This window comes from Suricata suricatta, chromosome 14, assembly GCF_006229205.1.
Source record: "Suricata suricatta isolate VVHF042 chromosome 14, meerkat_22Aug2017_6uvM2_HiC, whole genome shotgun sequence".
Lineage (NCBI taxonomy): Eukaryota > Metazoa > Chordata > Mammalia > Carnivora > Herpestidae > Suricata > Suricata suricatta.
In genome coordinates, this window is record NC_043713.1 from 74,326,715 (window position 1) to 74,348,706 (window position 21,992).

The following is a 21,992-nucleotide window of genomic DNA, read 5'->3' on the forward strand; positions in this document are numbered from 1 at the left end:
TGCAGTTCAGAAACAGGCATGAAAACTTCAGTTTTGAATTTAGTGGAATAAAGCAGAGGAAAAAAGTTAAATAATGCAAAGTTTTATCATATAGAATTGAAAACCTTGTGCATTGCACGAGTGACCTTAATAAACTCATGCATCTAGAAATAAACTGAAGCATAGGTACGTAGTCCACACCACTGATGTTTTGCTCTGGGTGATTCTTTGTTGCGGGGGGGCCTGCCTGTGTATTCTAGGATATTTAGCTACATATCAGCTAGGTGCCGGGAACGCCCTCCCCTCCAGCTGGGGAAACCAGAAATCTCTCTGGACATTGCCAAGTGTTCCTTGGGAGACAAAATCACCCCTGGTTGAGAACCATTGCAAGTCAGCTGAGAAACGTCAGAAAGCACACCTAATGAGAGCCAGCACTCTGTGCTTGTGATAAGACAACATACGTGGGAAGCTAGATTGCGGTCCAGAGTCGCTTCTTGGTAAATCAGTGGGAATAAAGAGTAAGGCCTCATGTGTGCATCTGGAGTCACTCTCTTCAGAGCCCTTGATGGAGAGACTGGACTTTCCAGAGTTCTGTTGTTCAGGGCTTCAAACTATCCTTCTCAGTTCTTCTCCTTGGACCAGCTTTCACTTCAGGCGGGGAGCCCTCCAGGGTCACTCGGGTTTATCTGCAGCCTGATGCTCAACCCCTGATCAGTCTGGTGAAGGAAAGACGGCGCTCAGCCCTACACACTTGAGAACAGTCACCTCTTCCTCTCCTCTGCTCTTGGACGAAGAGTCACCTCTCCAGAACTTTGTATTTTTAGGGCCAAAATGTGACATGCACGTAGGAGGGGTATTTTTAGCATTGTTTTCAGTGCAAAGTCCCTTTAATTATAGAAGACCAGTAATCTACAATTTAGGTGAAGTCAAGTATGGATATAGAATTATACTTTTTATTTTATTTTATTTTATTTTATTTTTTGTATTTTTGGTGGGTTAAACATATTTCCTTTAAGTAGAATGTTTTATAGGCCAAAAGGAGGTTCTCAATATTTTTTGTACTCAAAATATACCATATGTAATCTGAAATTCATGTATGTTACTCACCCAAAATGAATTAATCCTTTTTTCTACCACTCACAAATATTATCTACGAATTTTAGGTATTTGTGACTCTTAGATTGTTGGGTTTTCCATAGTCCATTATTCCAAGCTTCTTAGTCGGAATGTTGCTTTGGGGTGTTCTCCTTACTAACATGGGGGACCGTACTGCCTAGAGGTCTGGCTGTTGGGCTGAGACATGCCCTTGACCTGCGCTGTGACTTTGGTCACCCACTTCACCTATTAGAATCTCCTAGAGTGGCAAATAGTGAACACTTTCTACCTGTCTCTTTCAGAGAGACATTTGTAAGGAGATTGTAAATAAAGAGCAATATAGCATATTAAGTGTTCATCAGCCTCAGTTAGTGGTTGGAAATCCATAGGAGGTAGACTTTTTTGAGATTTATGTAGGAGTGAAAAGATTTTATTCCTTTTCCCCAAGAGGAACAACATAGTGAGATATTATCCCCCTCCCCCCTCCTTCTGCAGGTGGATATTTCTGCCCTAGGCAGCTACATGGGGAAAGTTAGGTTGAAATAGTTTTTTTTTTTTTTTAATTTTTAGATGTTTATTCTTTGGGGGGGGGGGGAGAGAGAGAGAGAGAGAGAGAGAGAGAGAGAGAGAGAGAGAGAGAGAGAAAGAGAAAGAGAAAGAGAAAGAACACGAGCAGGGGAGGGGCAGAGAGAGACAGAAGCTGAAGCAGGTGCTAGGCTCTGAGCTGTCAGCACAGAGCCCGACACAGGGTTCGAACTCATGAACTGTGAGATCATGACCTGAGCTGAAGTCAGACACTGAACCTACAGAGCCACCCAGGTGCCCCAAAATAGTTTTATGTTTAATAAGCATTTTAGGGGAAGAGGATTGGGAGGAGGCAGACTGGTTTTCTTCTCATCTGCTTTCTGCTTGTAAAGGAATCTAAGTTAATTCTTTTTTTTTTTTTAACCTCTCTGTATCCTGAAATATGACTCAGTCTTCTGTCTCGTCATTTTCTTATTATCTTTTGCTGAACTGATGTATTTTCTTTCCTATCAAGACAGTGAAAATTAACTAAAGTTTAATTATCAGATGGTGTACTGTCAGGCAGGCTGGCTCCCAGTACATGGCTCCACTTAAAAATATATATTTTTAAATGTTTATTTATTTTTGAGAGGGAGAGAGACAGAGTGTGAGCAGGAGAGGGGCAAAGAGTGAGGGAGACAGACTCCCAAGCAGGCTCCAGGCTCTGAGCTGTCAGCACAGAGCCCGATGCTGGGCTCAAACTCACCAACCAAGATATCATGACCTGAGCTGAATGGATGCTTAACTGAATGAGGCCCAGGCGCCCCATCTGTGGCTCCACTTTTTAAAAAAATTTTCTTAAAAGTTTATTTATTTTTGAGAGAGAGAGAGACAGCATGAGCAGGGGAGGGTCAGAGAGAGAGGAAGACACAGAATCTGAAGACAGGCTCCAGGCTCTGAGCTGTCAGCACAGAGTCCGATGTGGGGCTTGAACCCATGAACCATGAGATCATCACCTGAGCCAAAGTTGAATGCTTAACTGACTGAGCCACCCAGGCTCCCCCTGTGGCTCCACTTTTAATATCTCACCCAGATTAGCTGGCTGTGAATTGCCACCAGAAGAGAGTGAAACCTTCTTGCAAAGTCCTTGTCAGGATAGTGGCTTTACGTGTTGAATGGATTTCATGTGCTTGGAGGTCAATAGCTAATGGAGATATAGCAGTCATTAAAGTGTCATTAAAGCCGTTGTTAATTGTTAGTAAGTTCTTAATGTACTTTATATAGGAGATGTCCATAAGGGAAGCTAGGGATATTTTCCCTTAAAATTAAGAAAACTATAAAGTGATTAGATATAAATGTGTATAATCTCATATCCATTATGGGGCAGGAATTAAGGAGTTATCTGACCCTCTTGGATAAGTCTTTTCATGAGTTTGAAAATGAGGCGTTGATGACTTACGCCCTTTGCTGCGTCATGCTGATAAATATGACCCCAGTCCAGTGCCTTTGGACTCTGGTTGTGAGCAAGTGACCGGTCCCCGTGCACTGCAAACAGGGAGAACTGAATATTCCCAAACAACCTAGTGTGATAATAAAATAAACCCCAGCGAGTGTAAGCAGTGCATATTTAGGACTGCATATTAATGGTTCTGCAAGGTAATTAGGCAGAAAGGGTAAGCGTTTAATCAGCGATGGCATTGCAGTTTTTCTTCTCTCGTTTTCATATTTAAAAAATACTTTTATTTCTCATTGTCAGTATTGAGGACTTTTATCAAAACCCTGTAGTTTAATCTGAATCCTGTGCTGAGCTCATTAACGTTTACATAGACATTGAAAGACAGAAGTCTTAGCTCAGGCTCCCCAGCATCAAGACTTCCTCTTAAACTACTTTCAGTTCCTCAAGCGTCAGGTGCCCTGAGTTAGACCAGATATTGTGTCCTTCCTCCCCACTTTTGTCGATCAACAATGGCCCTTGGCTTTCTTGGGCCGTATGACCATCCAGCTTTCCCACTGGTACTCACAGTGGAAATTTTCTTTTTAAGATTTTATTTTTTTTTAAAGTAATCTCTACACTCAGCGTGGGGCTTGAACTCACAACTTTGAGATCAAGAGTCGCATGCTCCACTGAGTGGTTCAGCCAGGTGTCCCCCCCCCCCCCCCCCCGTAGAAATTCTGTTGCCCAAAGCAAGGATGACAGGTGTAAAGAGTAACTGTATCACACTGCTGTCTGGATTTGAGGTTTAGAAAACCTACGGTGGGCTTGAGAAAAGGGGTGAGAAGAGAAGGAGTAGGGAGAATGGGTCTGTTTCCTGTAACCGTGGGTTTTTGGGGCAGAGGAATGGACGAGATTTTTTTTTTTTCTTCAGCTTTATTTATTTTGAGACACACAGAGAGTGCAAGTGGGGGTAGGGCAGAGAGAGAGGAAGAATCCCAAGCCAGATCTGCACTGTCAGCACAGAGCCCTGTGCAGGGCTCGAACTCATGAACTGTGAGATTATGACCTGAGCCGAAATCAAGAGTCAGATGCTTAACGGACTGAGCCACCCAGGCGCCCCTGCTCTGAGATCTTAAACAATCATTCAGAAAGCCAAAACCCATTCCCTGACATCATCTAATAACACCAGTTACTCACTTCCTGAACTTTGCTTCCTCTTTCATCTTTCAAATTTCTTCCCGTTACTTGGGAAGAACACACTGATGCCACCTCTCAGTTCTTTCAGTTTATTGGCCAGTCCTTGAGAAGTATCTTAAAACCTAAGGCTTTTTCTGATGATACAGTTGTTTTTCAAATCACTCAGCAGAGGTTGGGAGTGGTTGCTGCGTGGGATCACTGTTGATGGGATCTTTCATACACAATAGTCAGTCATACCGTTTTAAGAGCAGGGATAGAGAAGATGAAAGTTGCTGGTTGGAAGAGCTTGGGCGTCGGTCCCTAGGAAAGGGGACTCGGTTCCCAGTCAAATCAAAGCCAAGCCAACTGCCTTTCTTGATACAAAGCCCAGCTTTACAGGTGTGTGGCCATACCTACAAATTCCTAAGGTTGCTCAGGGGCACTCGGCATCCTTTAATAGGGAGAAAGTTCTTTTGTGCCCAGGTAACCGCTGACCTGAGAGAATCCTACAGAAGCTATTGGACAGCTGTAGGATTATCGGTCAGCACGGTGTATGCCTAGCATCGGGCCCTTTCTGTGTCAATGGAGAAGTCAGGCAATCCTTAGTCTTCAAATTTCATGGCTCAATTAAGACTTCACAACAATTTTGAAGGCTGAGAGCATTGCTGGCTTCCTCTGTGGTTTAGGAAGAGGTGCGGGTAGGGGCAGAAAAATCTTTCATCAGGCCTCATTTCAAGAAACAAAGGACATGTAAACACTAAAACAGTCAAACGGACAAATTCTCAGAAAAAAGGACAGTTCTTTAAATGGGATATATTTAGCTTTAGAAAAAGACCTACCACATTGTCCTAACCTTTGTGAGGGTTGGGTGCTTGAGTGCCTCTGGATTGGAGGGCTCTGGATTTCTCACCAACAGGAGTCGGGGGTGGGGGAAATGAACTCATTAACATTGGACTCTGGTGGAAGATATTTATTGTGTCTTGCCCCGTGGGCGGCTTGAAGTAGGAATGTTGATTCCCAATATTTGAACTTGAGATACAGTGCGTTTGCAATATCATGTTGTCCCAGCTAGCTGCCAGGTTTTTAGTAATGGGTAGATAGATCTTATAGACTCATCTGTAGGATTTATTATCTCTTTGCTGTTTTCATAAGTAAGAGAAGTACTGTGTAACATGTATCAGGAAAAACATCTTCCGTTCTGTCCCCAATTCGCATTTGTGTAACCAAAGGGCTTATATCATCAACAACTGATGCCCTTTTGCCTTTGGATTATATTATGTACTTTTTTTTTTTTTTTTAATTAGTAAATCGTTTGCATTTCCTGACAGCGTGCCACTCGACAGAAGGTTTAAGTGCCTGGGGAGAATAGTAATCAGTGGCAAATCAGCTTGCGTCTGAAATGTGGCTGTTGGCAATCTATTTGAGAATAATTGAAAGTTTGCTGTGTTCATTTTATTTGTGGGTTTCCAGGTGAACGCCAAAGTCCCGATTGGGACTCCAGATTACATGGCCCCTGAAGTACTGACCGTGATGAATGGGGACGGAAAAGGTGCCTACAGTCTGGATTGTGACTGGTGGTCGGTGGGCGTTATTGCTTATGAGATGGTTTACGGAAGGTCCCCATTCACTGAGGGAACCTCAGCCAGAACCTTCAATAACATCATGAATTTCCAGGTAAAGAGCCATTAGTAGATCTTGAAGTCATGTTGAGAAATGTCATTTAAAAATGAACTTGTGTAATGTAAATCAGTAGCACTGGATAATAACAACAGCAAATACTTATAAAGCCCTTGGTGCTAAAAGCTGTCCTAAGTGCTTTAGTGACTGGATTTTATAGACACTCAGCTGCCAGTCATTGTAAGCCTATGCCATTATTTTAGGTACTGTTAAAAAAGAAAAACTGTTGCCAATTAATCTATAATATTTCACTGGTTATAAAATGCATTTTAATTTCAGTGCTGTTAAGGGAATCACTGAGTCCTAGACTTGATGAAATATAGTTCATTAACTTGGCTAAGCCTCAAACAGTGGAAAAGGTAGAAATTATTTCTGTTTTCCAGATGAGGAAACCAAAGCACAGAATGGTTAAGTAACTGGCCTAGAATAACACAGTCAGTCTGGCCTGGAAGCTGTTGAATATGGCAGTAAAATTGCATGGGGACAGGAACTAGAAATACAGGAATTATATATGAAATAAATTAAAACTTTTCTAATAACTATACAGTCTAGTATATTAAGCCCGTTTCTCTCTTTCTCTCTCCTTCTTTTTTTTAGTTTTTTTCTTTTAAATGTTTGTTTATTTTTGAAGGAGGGAGAGACAGAGCATGAGCTGGGGAAGAGCAGAGAGAGAGGGAGACACAGAATCTGAAGCAGGCTCCAGGCTCTGAGCTGGTAGCACAGAGCCCAGCCTGGGGCTGGAAATCACAGACTGTGAGATCATGACCTGAGTCGAAGTCGGACACTTAACTGACTAAGCCACCCAGGCACCCCCCATTTCTTTCTTTTTTTAATGTTTATTTAATGTTTTGAGAGAGAATCCTAGCAGGTTCTGCACTGTGAGTGCAGAGCCCGACACAGGACTCAATCCCTTGACCGTGACATTGTGACCTGAGCTGAAATCAAGAGTTGGTCACCCAACCAACCGAGTCACCCAGGTGCTCCTGTGAAGCTCATTTCTTTAGGATATGATAAGTATGTATGTTTTAGTTTCAATTGAAAGGAAGAAGAGAAATTTCAGTTTTTTCTAACTCACCCAATTTCATCTTTCTGGAATGCTTAATGCGCATTTTCTTATGAGTAATACATATTTTATATTCTTAATACATACATATATTACTTGTTATTCTTGAGTCTTCTCTTGAGTTAAAGTTTGCCCTTAGATGACTCTTGGGGCCAATTTATTTCCTTCATTTCAATCCGTTCGTTCAGTAATGAGTGAATGGCACTAGACACGGTTAGGTGCCAGGTTTGCAGTGTTGAGTGAGAAAGAAGAAGGCTCTCTCTGCCTTCTTTCCCTGTTATCACACGGAAATCACAGTGCACTGTGTTTGTGCAGAAGCAGATTACAGAGGGAGCAGGGGTGGGGCGTGGCAGCGATTGGGTGGAAGAGGGGCGCGGGCTGGGGAGGCCGTTCTAGGCAGAGAGAACAGCATGATTTGTTCAGGAAGCTTTAAATAGCTCATCATTGTTGGACAGCAAAGAGCGAGATGGGGAGTGCAGCTACATGAGACAGGAGAGGGGAGCGGGGTCAAACCATGAAGGAGATTGAACCCTTGCAAAGGAACTAGGCCTCTTGATGTGAACAAGCCATTTATTTTGGGAACTTGCCTTTGGTCCAAAGTTAAGAGGGCACAAAACTTCCTCCTTTTAACAAAAAGAAAAACTTGCATATATGAGAAATATTTTTTGGGGGGGAGGACATGAGAAGCTGAATTTGCTAAGGGAATAATTATTTTATTATTATTATTTTTTTTTTGGAAAAGCGGTTTTTGAAGTTTCCAGATGACCCCAAAGTTAGCAGTGAATTGCTTGATCTGATTCAGAGTTTGTTGTGTGGCCAGAAAGAGAGACTGAAGTTTGAAGGCCTTTGCTGCCACCCTTTCTTCTCCAAAATCGACTGGAATAACATTCGGAACTGTGAGTAGGGCATCGGTCCTTCCCTTCTGGTTTTGGGATTAACCGTAAACCTTAAGAATGATCTGAAATTATTCTGGCTTGCAGAAGGTGGTATAAATTATATAAATAAGGGCCTCAATTATCTCCAGGGGGACAGAAAAGGCTAATGATGTGGCTGTCTGCAAGTGGTAACTCTTCTTTAAAATTGTTTGCACAGAATGGGGTCATTTATCAAACTCTGTGCTTAAACGGCCTTCAGCACATCATCCCTCAGCAAGTCAGAGCTACAGACTGACGGAGTTCAAGGGTTGCCTTTTAGTTTGACAGGGTTTCTTCTCAGAGGAAAATTGGACCTACGTATTTCCTTCACAGCTTAGGAAAAAAGACTCAAAAATGAGGCAAAGTGCCGGGTTGCTCTGCGAATGGCCAAGCCTGCAATAAACCTGTAAATGCCTCTCTGTGTTTGTATGCTTTCCTCGGAAACATTTTGTCTTTGCTCACAAGCCTGCAAAATCTGTAACAGAGACCCACAGTGGATTCATTCACACACACATCACTCTGGAATCAATTAGTACAAATGAAATTCATTAAAAACAGGGATCTGATTTATTATTGACAAAACCAAAATGCTTAAGTTTCTACAAACTGGTGATTTTTCAGGCGCCTCGGTGGCTCAGCCGGTTGAGCGTCCAACTTCAGCTCAGGTCATGATCTCCTGGTTTGTGAGTTCAGGGGCGCTGCACTGGCCTCTCTGCTGTCAGCACGGAGCCTGCTTTGAATCTTCTGATCCCCCCATCCCTCTCCTGCTTGCACATGGCCTCTCTCTCTCGCTCAAAAATAAACTTTAAAAAAAAACCAAATTGATTTTTTGTAACCTTTTTTATTTTTGGATGTGTTGATTGAATGTGCCAATGATTAGCATAGATTAGAGCCGGTAGCAAGGCAGTTGGTCTGAGTGTTCCCTTTTTTTTTTTTTTTAGTTTTTAGAAATATTTATTTATTCTTTAGAGAGAGAGCATGAGCAGGGGAGGGGCAGGGAGAGACGGAGAGTTTTTTAAATTTTTAAAAAAAATTTTATTTATTTTTGAGAGAGAGAGAGAGAGCACGAGCAGGGGGAAGGTCAGAGAGAGAGGGAGACACAGAATCGAAGCAGGCTCCAGGCTCTGAGCTGGCAGCACAGAGCCCGACATGGGACTCAAACTCTGGAGCAGTGAGATCATGACCTGAGCTGAAGTCAGAAGCTCAACCAACTGTGCCACCCAGGCGCCCCTGTTTGAGTGTTTTATCTTTGGTGATGAGGGGAGATGGGGAGTGGAATCCATTTCTAGGTTTTAAAACCAGACTTCTGGTTGGAGCCATGTTGTAATTGTAATGTATGAGTAGGGACAATGGGTATTGTTCAGTTGAAAGCTGTTTTGATGGTTTCTCTAACCTGCTGCCCAAATATTTAAGTAGGCTGCATTTTTGTAAACCTGTTTTAGCCATTTTATTTTTCTTCTGGTAGCCATGTTACTTAATTTTTCTAATCCTTAGGCATCAATCCCCAAATCTTCCAGGGTTTAGGACTTTTAATCAACAGTATATTTTCAGGGCTGTTTTCTTTTTTGCTTTTAGAAGGATTTGATAGTTTTCTTTAGATGCTGTTCAAATACTCAGTCTTTTCTTGCCTTGCCTTATCTTTGTAGTCTTTTATTTTTTTTTAATGGTTATCCATTTATTTTTGAGAGAGAGAGAGAGAGAGAGAGAGAATATATCTCAAGCAGGTTCCGTGTTGCCAGCACAGTTCTTGATGTGGGGCTTGATCTCACGAACATGAGATCATGACGTGGGCAGAAATCAATAGTCAGATGTTTAACAGACTGAACCACCCAGGCGCCCCATCCTTTCTTGTCTTGTCTGTCTTTTTTTTTTTTTTAAGGCTGAGTGATATTCCCTTGTGTGTGTGTATACATACTACCACTTCTTTATCCATTCATCCATTGTAGACATTTAGATTGTTTCCATATCTTGGCTATTGTGAATAATGCTGCCATGAACAGGAGAGCACAGATCTTTCTTCGAGGTACTGATTTCATTTTCTTTGGGTGTTTGACTAGAAGAGGGATTGCTGTATCATATGGTAGTTCTATTTTTAGTTTTTGAGCAACCTCTGTACTGTTTACCTTAGTGGCTGTAACAATTAACCTTCTCACCAACAGTGTGCAAGAATTCCCTTTGCTCCACATTCTCACCAACACTTGTTATCTCTTGTCTTTTTGATCACAGTCATCCTAATAGGTGTGAAGTGATAGCTCATTGTGGTTTGCTTTGCATTTCCCTGATGATGAGTGATGTTGAGCACCTTTTCATATACATATTGGTCATCCATATGTCTTCTTTTTCTTTTTTTCAAATTTTAATTTAAATTTTAGTTAACATATAGTGTAATACTAGTTTCGGGAGTAGAATTCAGTGATTGATCACTTACAACACCCAGTGCTCGTTGGAACAAGTGCCCTCCTTAGTACCCACCACCCAGCTAGCCCATCCCCCACCCACCTTCCTCCATCAACCCTGTGTTCTCTATTGTTAAGAATCTCTTGTGATTTGTTTCCCTTTCTTCTCTCCTCCTTCCCATATGTTCATCTGTTTTGTTTCTTAAACTCCGCATATAAGTGAAATCATATGGTATTTGTCTTTTCTCTTGCTGATTTCGCTTAGCATCGTATACTCTAGCTCCATCCACACTGTTGCAAATGGCAAGATTTCTTTTTGATGGCTGAGTAATATTCCATTGTGTGTGTGTATGTGTATATACATATATATACACCACACCTTCTTTATCCATTCATCAGTTGATGGACATTTGGGCTCTTTCCATAATTTGGCTATTGTTGATGCTGCTGCTGTAAATATCGGGGCACACGTACCCCTTCAAATCAGTATTTTTGTTTCCTTTGGGTAAATACCTAGTAGTGCAATTGCTAGATTGTAGGGTAGTTCTATTTTTAACTTTTTGAGGAAGCTCCATACTATTTTGCAGAATGGCTGCCCCAGTTTGCATTTCCATCAACAGTGTAAGAGGGCTCCCCTTTCTCCACATCCTTGCCAACATCTGTTATTTCCCGTGTTGTTAATTTTAGCTATTCTGACTGTTGTAGAGTGGTATCTCTTTGTGGCTTTCATTTGTATTTCCCTGATGTGTTTGTCTTCTTTAGAAAAATGTCTTTTCATGTCCTTTGCCCTGAATCTTGATTCTTAAAAATCCTGATGGCTTTTATGGACTTCTACCTCTCACCATGGTGGTTCTGGAGTGTCCTATGTTTCCTTTCAAAAATGTCTTTTAATTTTAGTTACCCTCTTATATTGGAATAATAATAAGTTCATAGAAAAGTTGCAAAGATAGTACAGAGAGTTCCCACATACCCTTCTCCTGGCGTCTCCTCGTGTTATAACATCTTACATAATGATGCCACATTTGTCAAAACTAAGATTAATATTTGCATATTACTATTAATTAAACTTCAAACTTTATTCTGATTTCACTGGTTTCTCCACTCATGTCTCTGTTCCCCCGGAACAGTCAGTCCAGGGGCCCGTATTGCAGGCACCTGCGGTAGGCACATAGCGTAGCTCAGCCAGTGAGTGGCATCTTCATGTCCACTGAGGATTGGTCGTGTGTTTTTCTGGAGGTTCCCTGGCATCGCTGACACTGTGGAGAGACATGGTATTCACTGAGCTTCTGCTAGCAGACTTTCCTGTTAGCAGGGAAATTCACTGAGTTTCCCTAGCAGATTCCACCAACCTCTGATCCCTGCATATTTGCAGCCAACTTGGGATTGTGTGGGCTCCATGCTCTTTGAGCTGCTTTCTAATTACGTAACTTTAACGGAAATTGTGCCTTTGTCCAGTCCCAGTTTTTCATAGATGCACATTGAGTGACTTTCATTAAGCAAAACGCTTGAAGGCATTGGGTTTCCTGAGTTTATGGTTGTTGTTTCAGTGCCTTGTGGTTCCAGAGTATTAAATATTTCTACTTTGCACACACAAGACTGTCCCTTGATGAAAGCAACATTAGCCTTTCTGCTGCCTCACCCTTAATTCTTCTTTTTCTTGTTGTAACCAAAGAAAGGAAGTACTGCTTAACACAGCAGGTGATAATCTTCTAAAACTCATTATCTCAAGAGGTGGTCCTGGCAGGATATATGAGTGCAGTTTAAGAAGGGTGTGGACAGGTTTATGAATGACAGAATCGGGAGTGTCTGCGGAGGGAACTGGGACATACCTTGGCTTTCACGCTGAAGTCAGATGGAACATCTGCGTCCTCCTGGGTCCAGCCTCTTAGGGTTGCTCTGGGCAACAGTACGCGAACCAGGAGCCTGACCCAGTTCAGGAACCCTTATTCTCCCAGCAAGTTCAAAGCTTTGTGATGAGTTGCTGCCCCACAAAGGTCACCAGGCGCCCATTACCCTGATGTTTCATTCCCAGCTTCGTGCGATCAGATGTCAGCTTGTGTTTTCAGCTGCTCATTAGTATCATTATTTCAAGGTGGCTTTCCAAGTTCCACTGGGAGACTTCTTAAGTATACTGGCTGCACTGGACTTTGCAATTCTGGGGATATTGGGCAGGAGTCTGGTGGTACCCAGCCTGATATTTTCTGAGTTTCTGGAATGCTGAGGCCAATCAAAGAGCCTCTTTCATTCATGCCTTTGGGGTTATGCCTGCATTTCCTGGCATCACGCACCTGCTCCTGTCAGTGGGGAAGTTTTGCTGCCTGGTGCGCTTTTCTAGTCACATCTGTTAAACTATCTTCCTTGTACAGACATAGTGATGTCACCGGGACCAGCATGCTTGTCCCTTTCATCCAAGACTGTGATGTCCCCACAGTGGGGAATGCAAAACGTAACTGTGGATTGTGGAAATATCCTGGAATGTCTGTAGCTCATGCTCACACGTTGTTTCTTAGGACACAGGCTGCTTCTCCTAAATTATGTTCCTTTCACTCTTCTCAGAAAGACATGGTTCTTGCAAAATGATTGTGAGTTTTCAGGTCCTTAAGCAGTTCTTAGCAGAGAGTACATTTCACTTCCACTGGTGGTGAGTGACAGGGTGGTGTTCCCCTGCTGATAGGTCTCCCTTTTGTCATCGATGATCATTATGCATTACCTAGCCCTGAATGGCCATTGTAAAACCACAAATGCACAGTCCTGTGGTTGCTCATTAAACCTGGAGCATGATGGCCTTTGCTATAAAGGAAAGGGATTTTGTGGCTTCATAGCCTCAGCTGAAACCTTTACGTATTATTGTGTGCAGAAATAAGCACCATATAACTCAATGGGCATTTTACTCCCATCCTTAATATGGTGGGAAGTATTGGTCAAGTAGACCTCACTAGGTGCCAGCCACTAGGCGTTTAAATGCATCACACTGTATGCCTTCAAAACAATTCTGTCAGGGGTAAGGATTATTATACCCATATCACAGACACGGACACCATGCCAACTTGTCTCAGGTCACATAGTGAGTGAGAGGACCCGGATTCGGATCGAGGTCTGCGTAACTGTAGAGCCTGTGTCCTTTCTACAGAACCAGGCATGCCTTAGCATGGATCATTGTTGTTAGTAATGGTGTTTGTGGTGATGACAAATGATAAACCATGTCACATGAAGGAGTGGTTTCATCTCTGCATCTGTTTAGCACATCTGGAATTGCAGTAATTTTTGAATCTGCAGGATTCATCATGATGTTTGAGGATCTACCTTCTTCCTCATTGTGCTAAATGTAGCTCTATCAATGGACAAATTTGGATATGGTCCTGCCTTCAGGGAACTAAGCTTCAGGTCCTCTGCTTACATAAATCTCTGTTCCTGTTGAGTTGGCATCTCTCAAAATCATAGAAAGGTTAATGCTTAGTAGGTCACTCATTAGCTTACTGAACCCCATATGCCTGATTTTAAACAAAATTGGGACTATGACCTGGTGACCCCTTCCCTACATACGGCATCCTGTTCTTCTTCCTAATCTGTTACCCTCCCCAAGTCTCACATATAGCCTGGGAAAGGACAGTGTTGGATTCAAGACCCACTTCCAAAATTGGGGTTTATAGTCTTGGGATGAATTGACGGGACCCAATTCATATTTTCTGGTTATTAGAACAGGGTTTCTCAGCCTTGGCACTGGCAACATGTAGGGCCAGGTGATTCTTTGTGGTGAGGCTGTAGTGTGAATGCAGGATATTTAGCAGCACCCCTGGCCTTTACCCGTCATACATGCCAGAAACACTTCTCCCCCGTGCACTCTGTGACAACGAGACAGGTCTCCAGACACTGCCACTGCCCAGTGTCCGTTGGGGGCCACAGCCGCTCCTGCTTGAGAACCAGTGATTTAGAAGAATCGGCCAGGTTGTTACCAGGAGAGACAACATTGCAGTCATCAGAATCACTCATAACTGCCGTTGCTAACAGGCGCCGACTGTAGTCCAGACTGTGGCTGGATGTGGTGCATGGAGTGTGGTCTGTGGACCGGCATCAGCGGATCACCTGGGAGCTTGTTAGAGATGCAGAGACTCAGGCCCCTCTGGACCTGCTGAATCAGAGGCTTCACTTTAATAAGATCCCCAGAAATAAGATGCCTGTGCCTATTAGCATTTGCAAAGTTCTGCGAGAGGAGAAAATGCATTCTGCCAGCCTTTGAGTTTCTTGTTCATCTTTGCGGGGTTCTTCATTTTGTCCTCTGGGCCCAGGAGAAGGGAAGACTGCTTTTTGGCTGAGGCCTTCCATGGGTGGATGGAACTGCTTAGAAATGCTGGATTTTAGGCTCTGCTTCTGAGGGATTTAATGCTTTTTTCTCAGATGGACTTTTCAAACTTTTTATCTTCCAAGATGGCGGCTTAGCTTAATCTCCACCTGCTGATAGCAAATAGGTGGCTGTAAAAAGGCATTTTTATGCCTTCCACCCTGCATCCTCCACCAGTTTGCTGTTGTCCCATATTTACTTAAATTGTTTTTCTTAATGTTTATTTATTTTTAAGAGAGAAAGAGAGACAGGTACAAGTGGGGAAGGGGCAGAAAAAGAGGGAGACACAGAATCCAAAGGAGGCTCCAGGCTCTGAGCTGTCAGCACAGAGGCCAACGTGCGGCTTGAACTCCTGAACCGGGAGATCGTGACCTGAGCCAAAGTCAGATGCTTAACCAACCAAGCCACCCATATTTGCTTTTAATTAAGAATGGACTAAATGTTTCTCCTTAACTTTTCCGAGGTGTATTATATTGCCAATCTATTTATTAAGCACCTACTAGGTGCTTTGCAGGGGCTCTGCAAAGGACATTCTACATATTACTGCCCCATTTACTTGCTATGGCTCTGTGAGATGGGCGCTATGATTTAGTCCACAGCACAGAGGAGGACCCTGAGGCCTGAGGACACGAAGCCACTTGGCAGACGTCACAGAGCCAGTAGCTGGCAGAAGTCAAATTCAGGTCTCTCAGATCCAAGTTCTCTTTGCTTTTATTTGTTTGAAAAAGTAGTGTAGGGGCGCCTGGGTGGCTCAGTCGGTTAAGCCTCCGACTTTGGCTCACGTCAGATCTCACGTTCGTGGGTTCGAGCCCCGCGTCAGGCTCTGTGCTGACAGCTAGCTCAGAGCCTGGAGCCTGCTTCCGGTTCTGTGTCTCCCTCTCTCTCTCCACCTCCCCCTCTCATGCTCTGTCTCTCTATCAAAAATAAAAAAAACATTTAAAAAAAAAAAGAAAAAGTAGTGTAATTTGTGGTAAAAAAAAAAAATTCAAGTGCCACAGAAGGTTAAACAGTGAAAATTGTCTCCTTCTCACCCTATGCCCAGTGCCTCCCCCTAAAGTGAACCACTATTGTCAGCTTCTTATATAACTTGCCAGAATATTCTATACTCATGTAAACACCAGCCCATACCCTTAACAACATCGCTATACTCTTCTCCCAAGAGATCCGGAGTTTTTATTGTCAGGTGATTTTCCTGCATCATTGGTATAAATGAAGAGATCTTCCTAAAACCGTACCGTATTTATCCTTTGAATTGGCCGCTTTGACATTGACTTATAATGGACGGCGGTCTCTTCTCCACAAATGAAAGCCCCTTATGGTTTTAACACGAATATTCCATTTATTTTAGTGTTCTGTTTTTAGAACAGCATTATCTCAATGGCTTGTGAAGTGTGTGTGTGTGTGTGTGTGTGTGTGTGTGTGTGTGTTGGTTTTGGGTCTTTTTCAGATCTGCTTGTTTTGGGTTCTTACCATTTGAGCAGGTTTCTGTCCATGCTTTGGTTTCTAAGCTAGTCCGAGGAGGTTGGTAGACGTGCTCCTTTATTCGCTTCGGTTGCCCCTCAAGTGTATCTCTCTGTCGGACAGCCACCCGGTCACTTCAGGGGCAGGAGGAGGTGAGGAAGGGGAGCTGGACCATTAAGGGGCTCAGCATGAGAGAGAGGAGGGTAGAAAAGAGGGGGAATGCTGTTGATGCTGTTGTAGTGGTGGCAGGAGCTCAATTTACTAGACCAGGAGCATGTGGGTGCCTGCTGCTCCAACATAAACAAGGAATAATGAAGACACGGAGTCAGTAGCGCTTACAGGCTTATGGGCTATACAGGCAAATATTTATGTGTCTCTTGGGGATTGTTCTGTTTTTAGAAAGTAAGTTATTGATAGGAGGAAATAGGCTAAGAAGAGCTAACTGCTTATAAATTAGGATTATGGGATTTCCCTGCTCCAGTCTGAATTTAGAAGCTACATCCCGAGATGTTAAAAATATGCAGTATTTCACTTTATTCCAAGATAAGTGGAGATGGCTTATTTTAGAGATAATTGCAATATCAAAAGGATAAAAATAAATAAATGTAGGAATCTGGCTGAAGGAATAGCACAGTAAAGAAATAAAGTCAGAGATAAAGGTAAAAACCAACAAGTTCTGGTCCGGTTGCTGGACAAGGACAGATATGGGACTCTTAGCCTCCTAGTGGCCAGAATAAAAAGGGAAATAGGAACAGTTACAGTTGACCTTTGAACAGTGTGAGGGTTAAGGGTGCTGACCCCTACATTGTCAGCAAGCTGTGTATAACTTAAGACTCCCTCCAAACTTGTTTTTTTAATGTTTATTTTTGAGAGAGAGAGAGAGAGAGAGAGAGGGAACAAGTGAGCGCGCATGAGCCAGGGAGGGCAGAGAGAGATGGAGGCACAGAATCTGAAGCAGGTTCCAGACTCTGAGCTGCCAGCACAGAGTCTGATGTCAGGCTTGAACCCATGAACCATGAGATCATGACCTGAGCTGAAATCAAGAGTTGGATGCTCAACTATCTAAGCCACCCACATGTTCCCCCGATGGTTGCTTCTTACAGCATCTCTTCGTGCAAGTCAACAGCGCAGTGCTAGATTTCAGTTCAGTAAAATCTCTTCCAAATGAGGTAACTTAATGCCTTTCCTGGGAGAGGTTGAGGAATAGGTTTTTTTTGGAAAGTCCATGAAGTGGAGTCCTCAACCCTTAAATTCTCACTTGCCCAAAAACCTTCTACAACCAATCAAACATGGAAATTATTTGGCCAAAGATTCAAAAATTATATTAAACATCTGGGACTATATTCAGCAGCCAATTTTTAAGTCAATTCTGTGAGGAGTGATGATTGCATTTACGCTAATTTTCTGGTGTAAAGTTTGGACAGAACTGAAGAGGGTGGTTGGCATGAGTCAAAAGAGGTTGAAGCCAAAGGACAAAGATTAGGAGGTCTAGGTGGTTTGCGACCAAGGGTTTGGAAATGATACTCATTGTCTCACTTGTTAGAAAATAATGTAGCCAACCCTGTTGCTCCCTGGTGGTGGAAAGGACAGGATTATATTCAGCTCACAGCATTGGCAGTTTGGGGGTCTCAGACCCACCCTTCCTGTTCTTCAAACTTCTGGCTAACAAAGGACACACATAAGGAACTGATAGCCAGATAGGGATGGAAACAGCCACTTTAGTCTTGGCAAGGCATGTGCTTGATGCTAGGCTGCAGGAAATTTACCCACCCTCCCAGAGAAGAGTGGCAGGCCTTCCGTCATGGGCAGAGAGGCCTTGTCACAGTGGGACTGAGGGAGATAAGGAGGACAAGAGTGGTCAGTTGGCTGAGTGCCTGCCAAGTCTGGACATAGGCAGTGAAATAGAAAGTGTTAAGCTTGGTTCTTTGCTTTCCAGGCACAGTAACCCTGTCTTCCAATAAGACATAGCCTGATGACGTCCAGCTTTGATGAGTCATGTTAGCTCCTTCTTGGGAGAGGAATGAGCAGAGGGGTGAGGCTTGAGGTGTGTGTTTAGCACATGGAGGGAAGGAGCTTGACTGGAAGTTCCTTAGACCAGGAAAAGTTTAGGGACAAAACATTCTCCCTTCTCAACAGTTGGAAAGAGCTTTATTGAGAACAACAGACATACAATAAGTGCATGTATTTTAAGTGTACGGTTTAAGTTTTGATATGTGTATACACCTGTGAAGGCATCACCACACTCCAGAGCATTAAAATATCCACCATCTCCCGAAGTTTCTTCATGCCCCTTTGAAACCCTTTCCTGCCATCCCTCTCCGACTCATGACTGATCTGCCTTTTGTCACTGTAGTTTAGCTTGTATTTTCTCAACTTTATGTAAATTGAGTCATGCAAGACGTACTTATTTTGTGTGGCTTTTTTCGTTCCACATAATCATTCTGAGATTCATCCCATGTTGTGGGATGCATCATAGTCCATTCCTTTTTATTGCTAAGTAGCAGTTTATGGTACAGATAGACCACAATTTGTTTATCTAGTCTTCTGCTGATAGGCATTTGGGTTGTTTCTGGTTTTTGGCTGTTTGAAATAAAGCTTCTATGAATAGCTGTGTACAAGTCAAAAACATGTGCATTCATTTCTCTTGGGTAAGTATCTAGGAGTGGAATGGCTGGATTGTATGATAGGTGCGTGCTTAACTTTTTAGGAAATTGCCAAACTTTTTCAAAGTGGTGGTACCATTTTGTATTTTCACCAACAATGAATGAGAGATCCACTTCCTCCACATCTTGCTAACACTCCCCGTAGTTGGATTCAAAGTCACTCATATCTTGGGATATAGTCAGCTGTGAAGATAGGCTTAAATTTTTTAATGGAAAAAATACACACACACATAAATTATTTATGTGTGTGTGTATATACATGTATATATGTACATACACACATATATAGTAGGGGATGATGGTGGTACTTATTCTAACAGCCCCTATAAACTGGAAGGTAGCTCTGAAAGCTAAAAATAGATTCTGATTTGACTTTTCTGGCAAGAATATCCAATAGAAGGGCTTCTCCTGGCCTAAGATGGGACAATATGAGCACCAAAGACTGCAGTGACTTGAACCATATCGGATATATAACGATTTATGAGTTCATAATGGTAACTTGAGGAATTTCACTGGTCACTTTGAGCAGTTGTTGTTAAAGGCCCCCAAGTCATTACTCTGGATGTTAAGTATAGAAAGAACCAAGCATTTGTCCTGCCTTCCTATTTGAACTCTATTTCAGGGTAACCAAATTGTTGATGTGCTAACAAATGCAGAAGGAATGATGAAATTAGAAAACCACCATTCTGTAGCCCTTAATGAAACAATGACTGTAGGCAGTGCTCATCAATGGTGGCTGAAACCTTTAAGCAAAAGATGGGAGGGGACCTTTATGGTAGAGGGATCAGGCTGTCGTGATCAGAAGCCATGGATCATTCTGAACACCAGAAGGCGGGAGACAAGTGGACATTGTATGACCTCTAATGTCACAGCACATCCAGAACACTGGGAAGTATTCCTACCAAAAGAATTGAATATGAATGCACAGAAGGCCTTCAGTTGAACGATCAGTTTATAGGAAACATGGGGACAGAAAAACATGTTAAATGATGTCACAAGGTTACACTCAAACTAAGTTCAGAATGTGGGAAATTCTACAGAGACATGTGATCCAGTTTCTTAGCCCAATAAATGGCATTAACTGCCCCCCCTACAATGTTACAGATTAAGAGACATACCAACCCAATTAGTTTGTGAACCTTGGTTGGATCCTGATTCCAAAGAAACCAACTGTAAAAAGACATTTTTGGGATAACCAGAAACATTGAACACAAACATGATGTTAGATAATGTGATGGCGTTACTGTGAGTTTTGTTGGGTGTGATGAAGGTATTGTAACAGTGTTTTGGATGTCCTTATCTGTTAGAGCAGTGATTTTTCAACCGGGGGTGATTTTGCCCCCCATGGGACATTTGGCAATGGCTGGAGACATTTTTGGTTGTCATGACTTGAGGTGCTGTTGGCATCTGGTGGGAGGACGTCAGGGATAAATGCCCCCCAATACTCATGACAGCCCCCGAGAACAGAGCGCTGGCCACTCCCACATGTCACTAGCGCCACAGCTGAGAAACCCCATGTTAGAGATATCTACTGCAGTAGTTCCGGGTGAAATGATACCCTGTCTGGGGTTTGCTTTTAATAATCAACAGACCCACCAACAAGACAGGGGTGGGTTGGAACTGAACGGGAGTTGCTCGTTGTTGAGCTTGGCTGAGGGGCTTGTGGGAATGCACTGTACTACCTTACTACTTTTGTGCCTGTGAAGGTTTTCACAGTATTTAATGATACATTTAAAAATACTGGAGAAAAGGATACTACAGAGGTCCTGAGGGCCCAAAGAATGAGTGCAATCTGCTGTGTTTCTGGGGTGTAGGTAATTCAAGGGGCAAGATGCTAAAAGGAAACATTGTTGGGTGCAAGAGTGATGGGGTCCTAGGGAACGGAAGCCTAAGGGATCAGCTCCTTCACTGTTTAAGTATGATCTGGGGCATCTGCACCCAGGCCCCAGACTGGCTCTATCCAGACCCACGCTGGCAGAGAAATGGCAGTCCTAAGTAGTTGCGGTTTGAAAGGACCCTCTCTTTGGAGCGTTTGCAGCCTGAGTAGGTATTTTGCAAGTTTGCTGAGTACCTAGACCCAGAGGGCAGGGGGCAAAAAAGTTAAAGCTACAGTGTTAAGAATCTGGTTAAAGTGTGACGCAGAATTGAGAGAAGGCATCTCTCAAAGTATAATTCTGCGGGAAAAAGTAAGTTGTTTACCAAAAACCTGATATTAAGCAGCCTGGTAGGGACATGGCTTTTGAGAATGGCGAGATTCAGACAGAGCCCACAACTCCATCGAGACCTCAAATCTGCCACCAGAGAGGGTATCTGCTTAGCTTTTGGCAGCCAGACCCCCAGCATCCTTGAGATTGACTGATCGGCGCATACTTGAATAATGCTAACTTCCTTGTTCATCTCCTTTGAAGACACCATTGTAGAAACTGATCACCAGCCAAATCAGCGTTATCTTAAAGTCTCTTTATGACTCTTAGGGAAGCAAAGACATGGGAGAAGTTTTTATTTACTTAAATATATTGGAAAATGGATCTAGTTTGTCTTCTTTTTGTTTTTTTTCCCACAACATGTTGCTTGTAGGAGCTATACCTGACCACTTCCTCCCACTGGGGAGGAAATAGGGGACTTGCCTGAGGCTCTAGGAAGTAGAGTCTGTTCTGATGGACTGAATGACTTAGGTATATTTAGTAACTCGCTGTATTTGCCTGTTGCCTAACTTGTTCTGTTGGCTCATTCCCACGACCTCTCTGATACTGGATATTGCTCTTCTTACCATGGAATCTTTTTCTCTTGGAGTTGTTCCCAACCCAAGAGTTGGTCATTGATATTCCTTAAAGCTCTGTTCTTGTGTCAGTTGTTACATTTTGTCACTTCTTCCTGTGGCCTGTCTCCTGTTAATCCACATCCTCTCTGTTTCTGTTATTGCTTCCTTAGTGTAAAATTTGTCATGCTGACTATTGTAGACTTGTCCTTAAGAGGTTTCTAGCATCAACCCCTTCCAACCATCACTCCTGCTGTGATGGTATCACTGACCCAGTGCTCTAAAACTCTAATAATCCCTTCTGTCCATCCAAGGGTTCCCCTGCTTCAAGGTCTGGCCAAGATTTTACTTTCACTTCCTTCCCAGCCTCCCATGGCTCTCTCCGGCTGGTGCTCCGTGGCTTTTCTAAAATGATACTCTTTCCCACTCCAGTCCCCCAAGATCCCTTTTAACCAACTCTTGGCATTCAGTCACCTCCATGACACTTTCCCTCGGGAACACACAAAATTCACTGTATCCCCTTTGGCAGAAC

The 21,992-nt window shown here is 43.0% G+C and overlaps 1 protein-coding gene across 1 annotated transcript in view; it reads left to right on the top strand.

Moving 5' to 3' along the window:
* Nucleotides 1-21,992, top strand: part of CIT (citron rho-interacting serine/threonine kinase) — a 165,146-nt gene that overhangs the window by 31,506 nt on the left and 111,648 nt on the right. The window contains exons 7-8 of the mRNA XM_029922425.1: nt 5,660-5,863; nt 7,672-7,825. Of these exons, the coding sequence (XP_029778285.1) occupies nt 5,660-5,863; nt 7,672-7,825 (358 nt within the window). The remainder of the gene's footprint in view (nt 1-5,659; nt 5,864-7,671; nt 7,826-21,992) is intronic.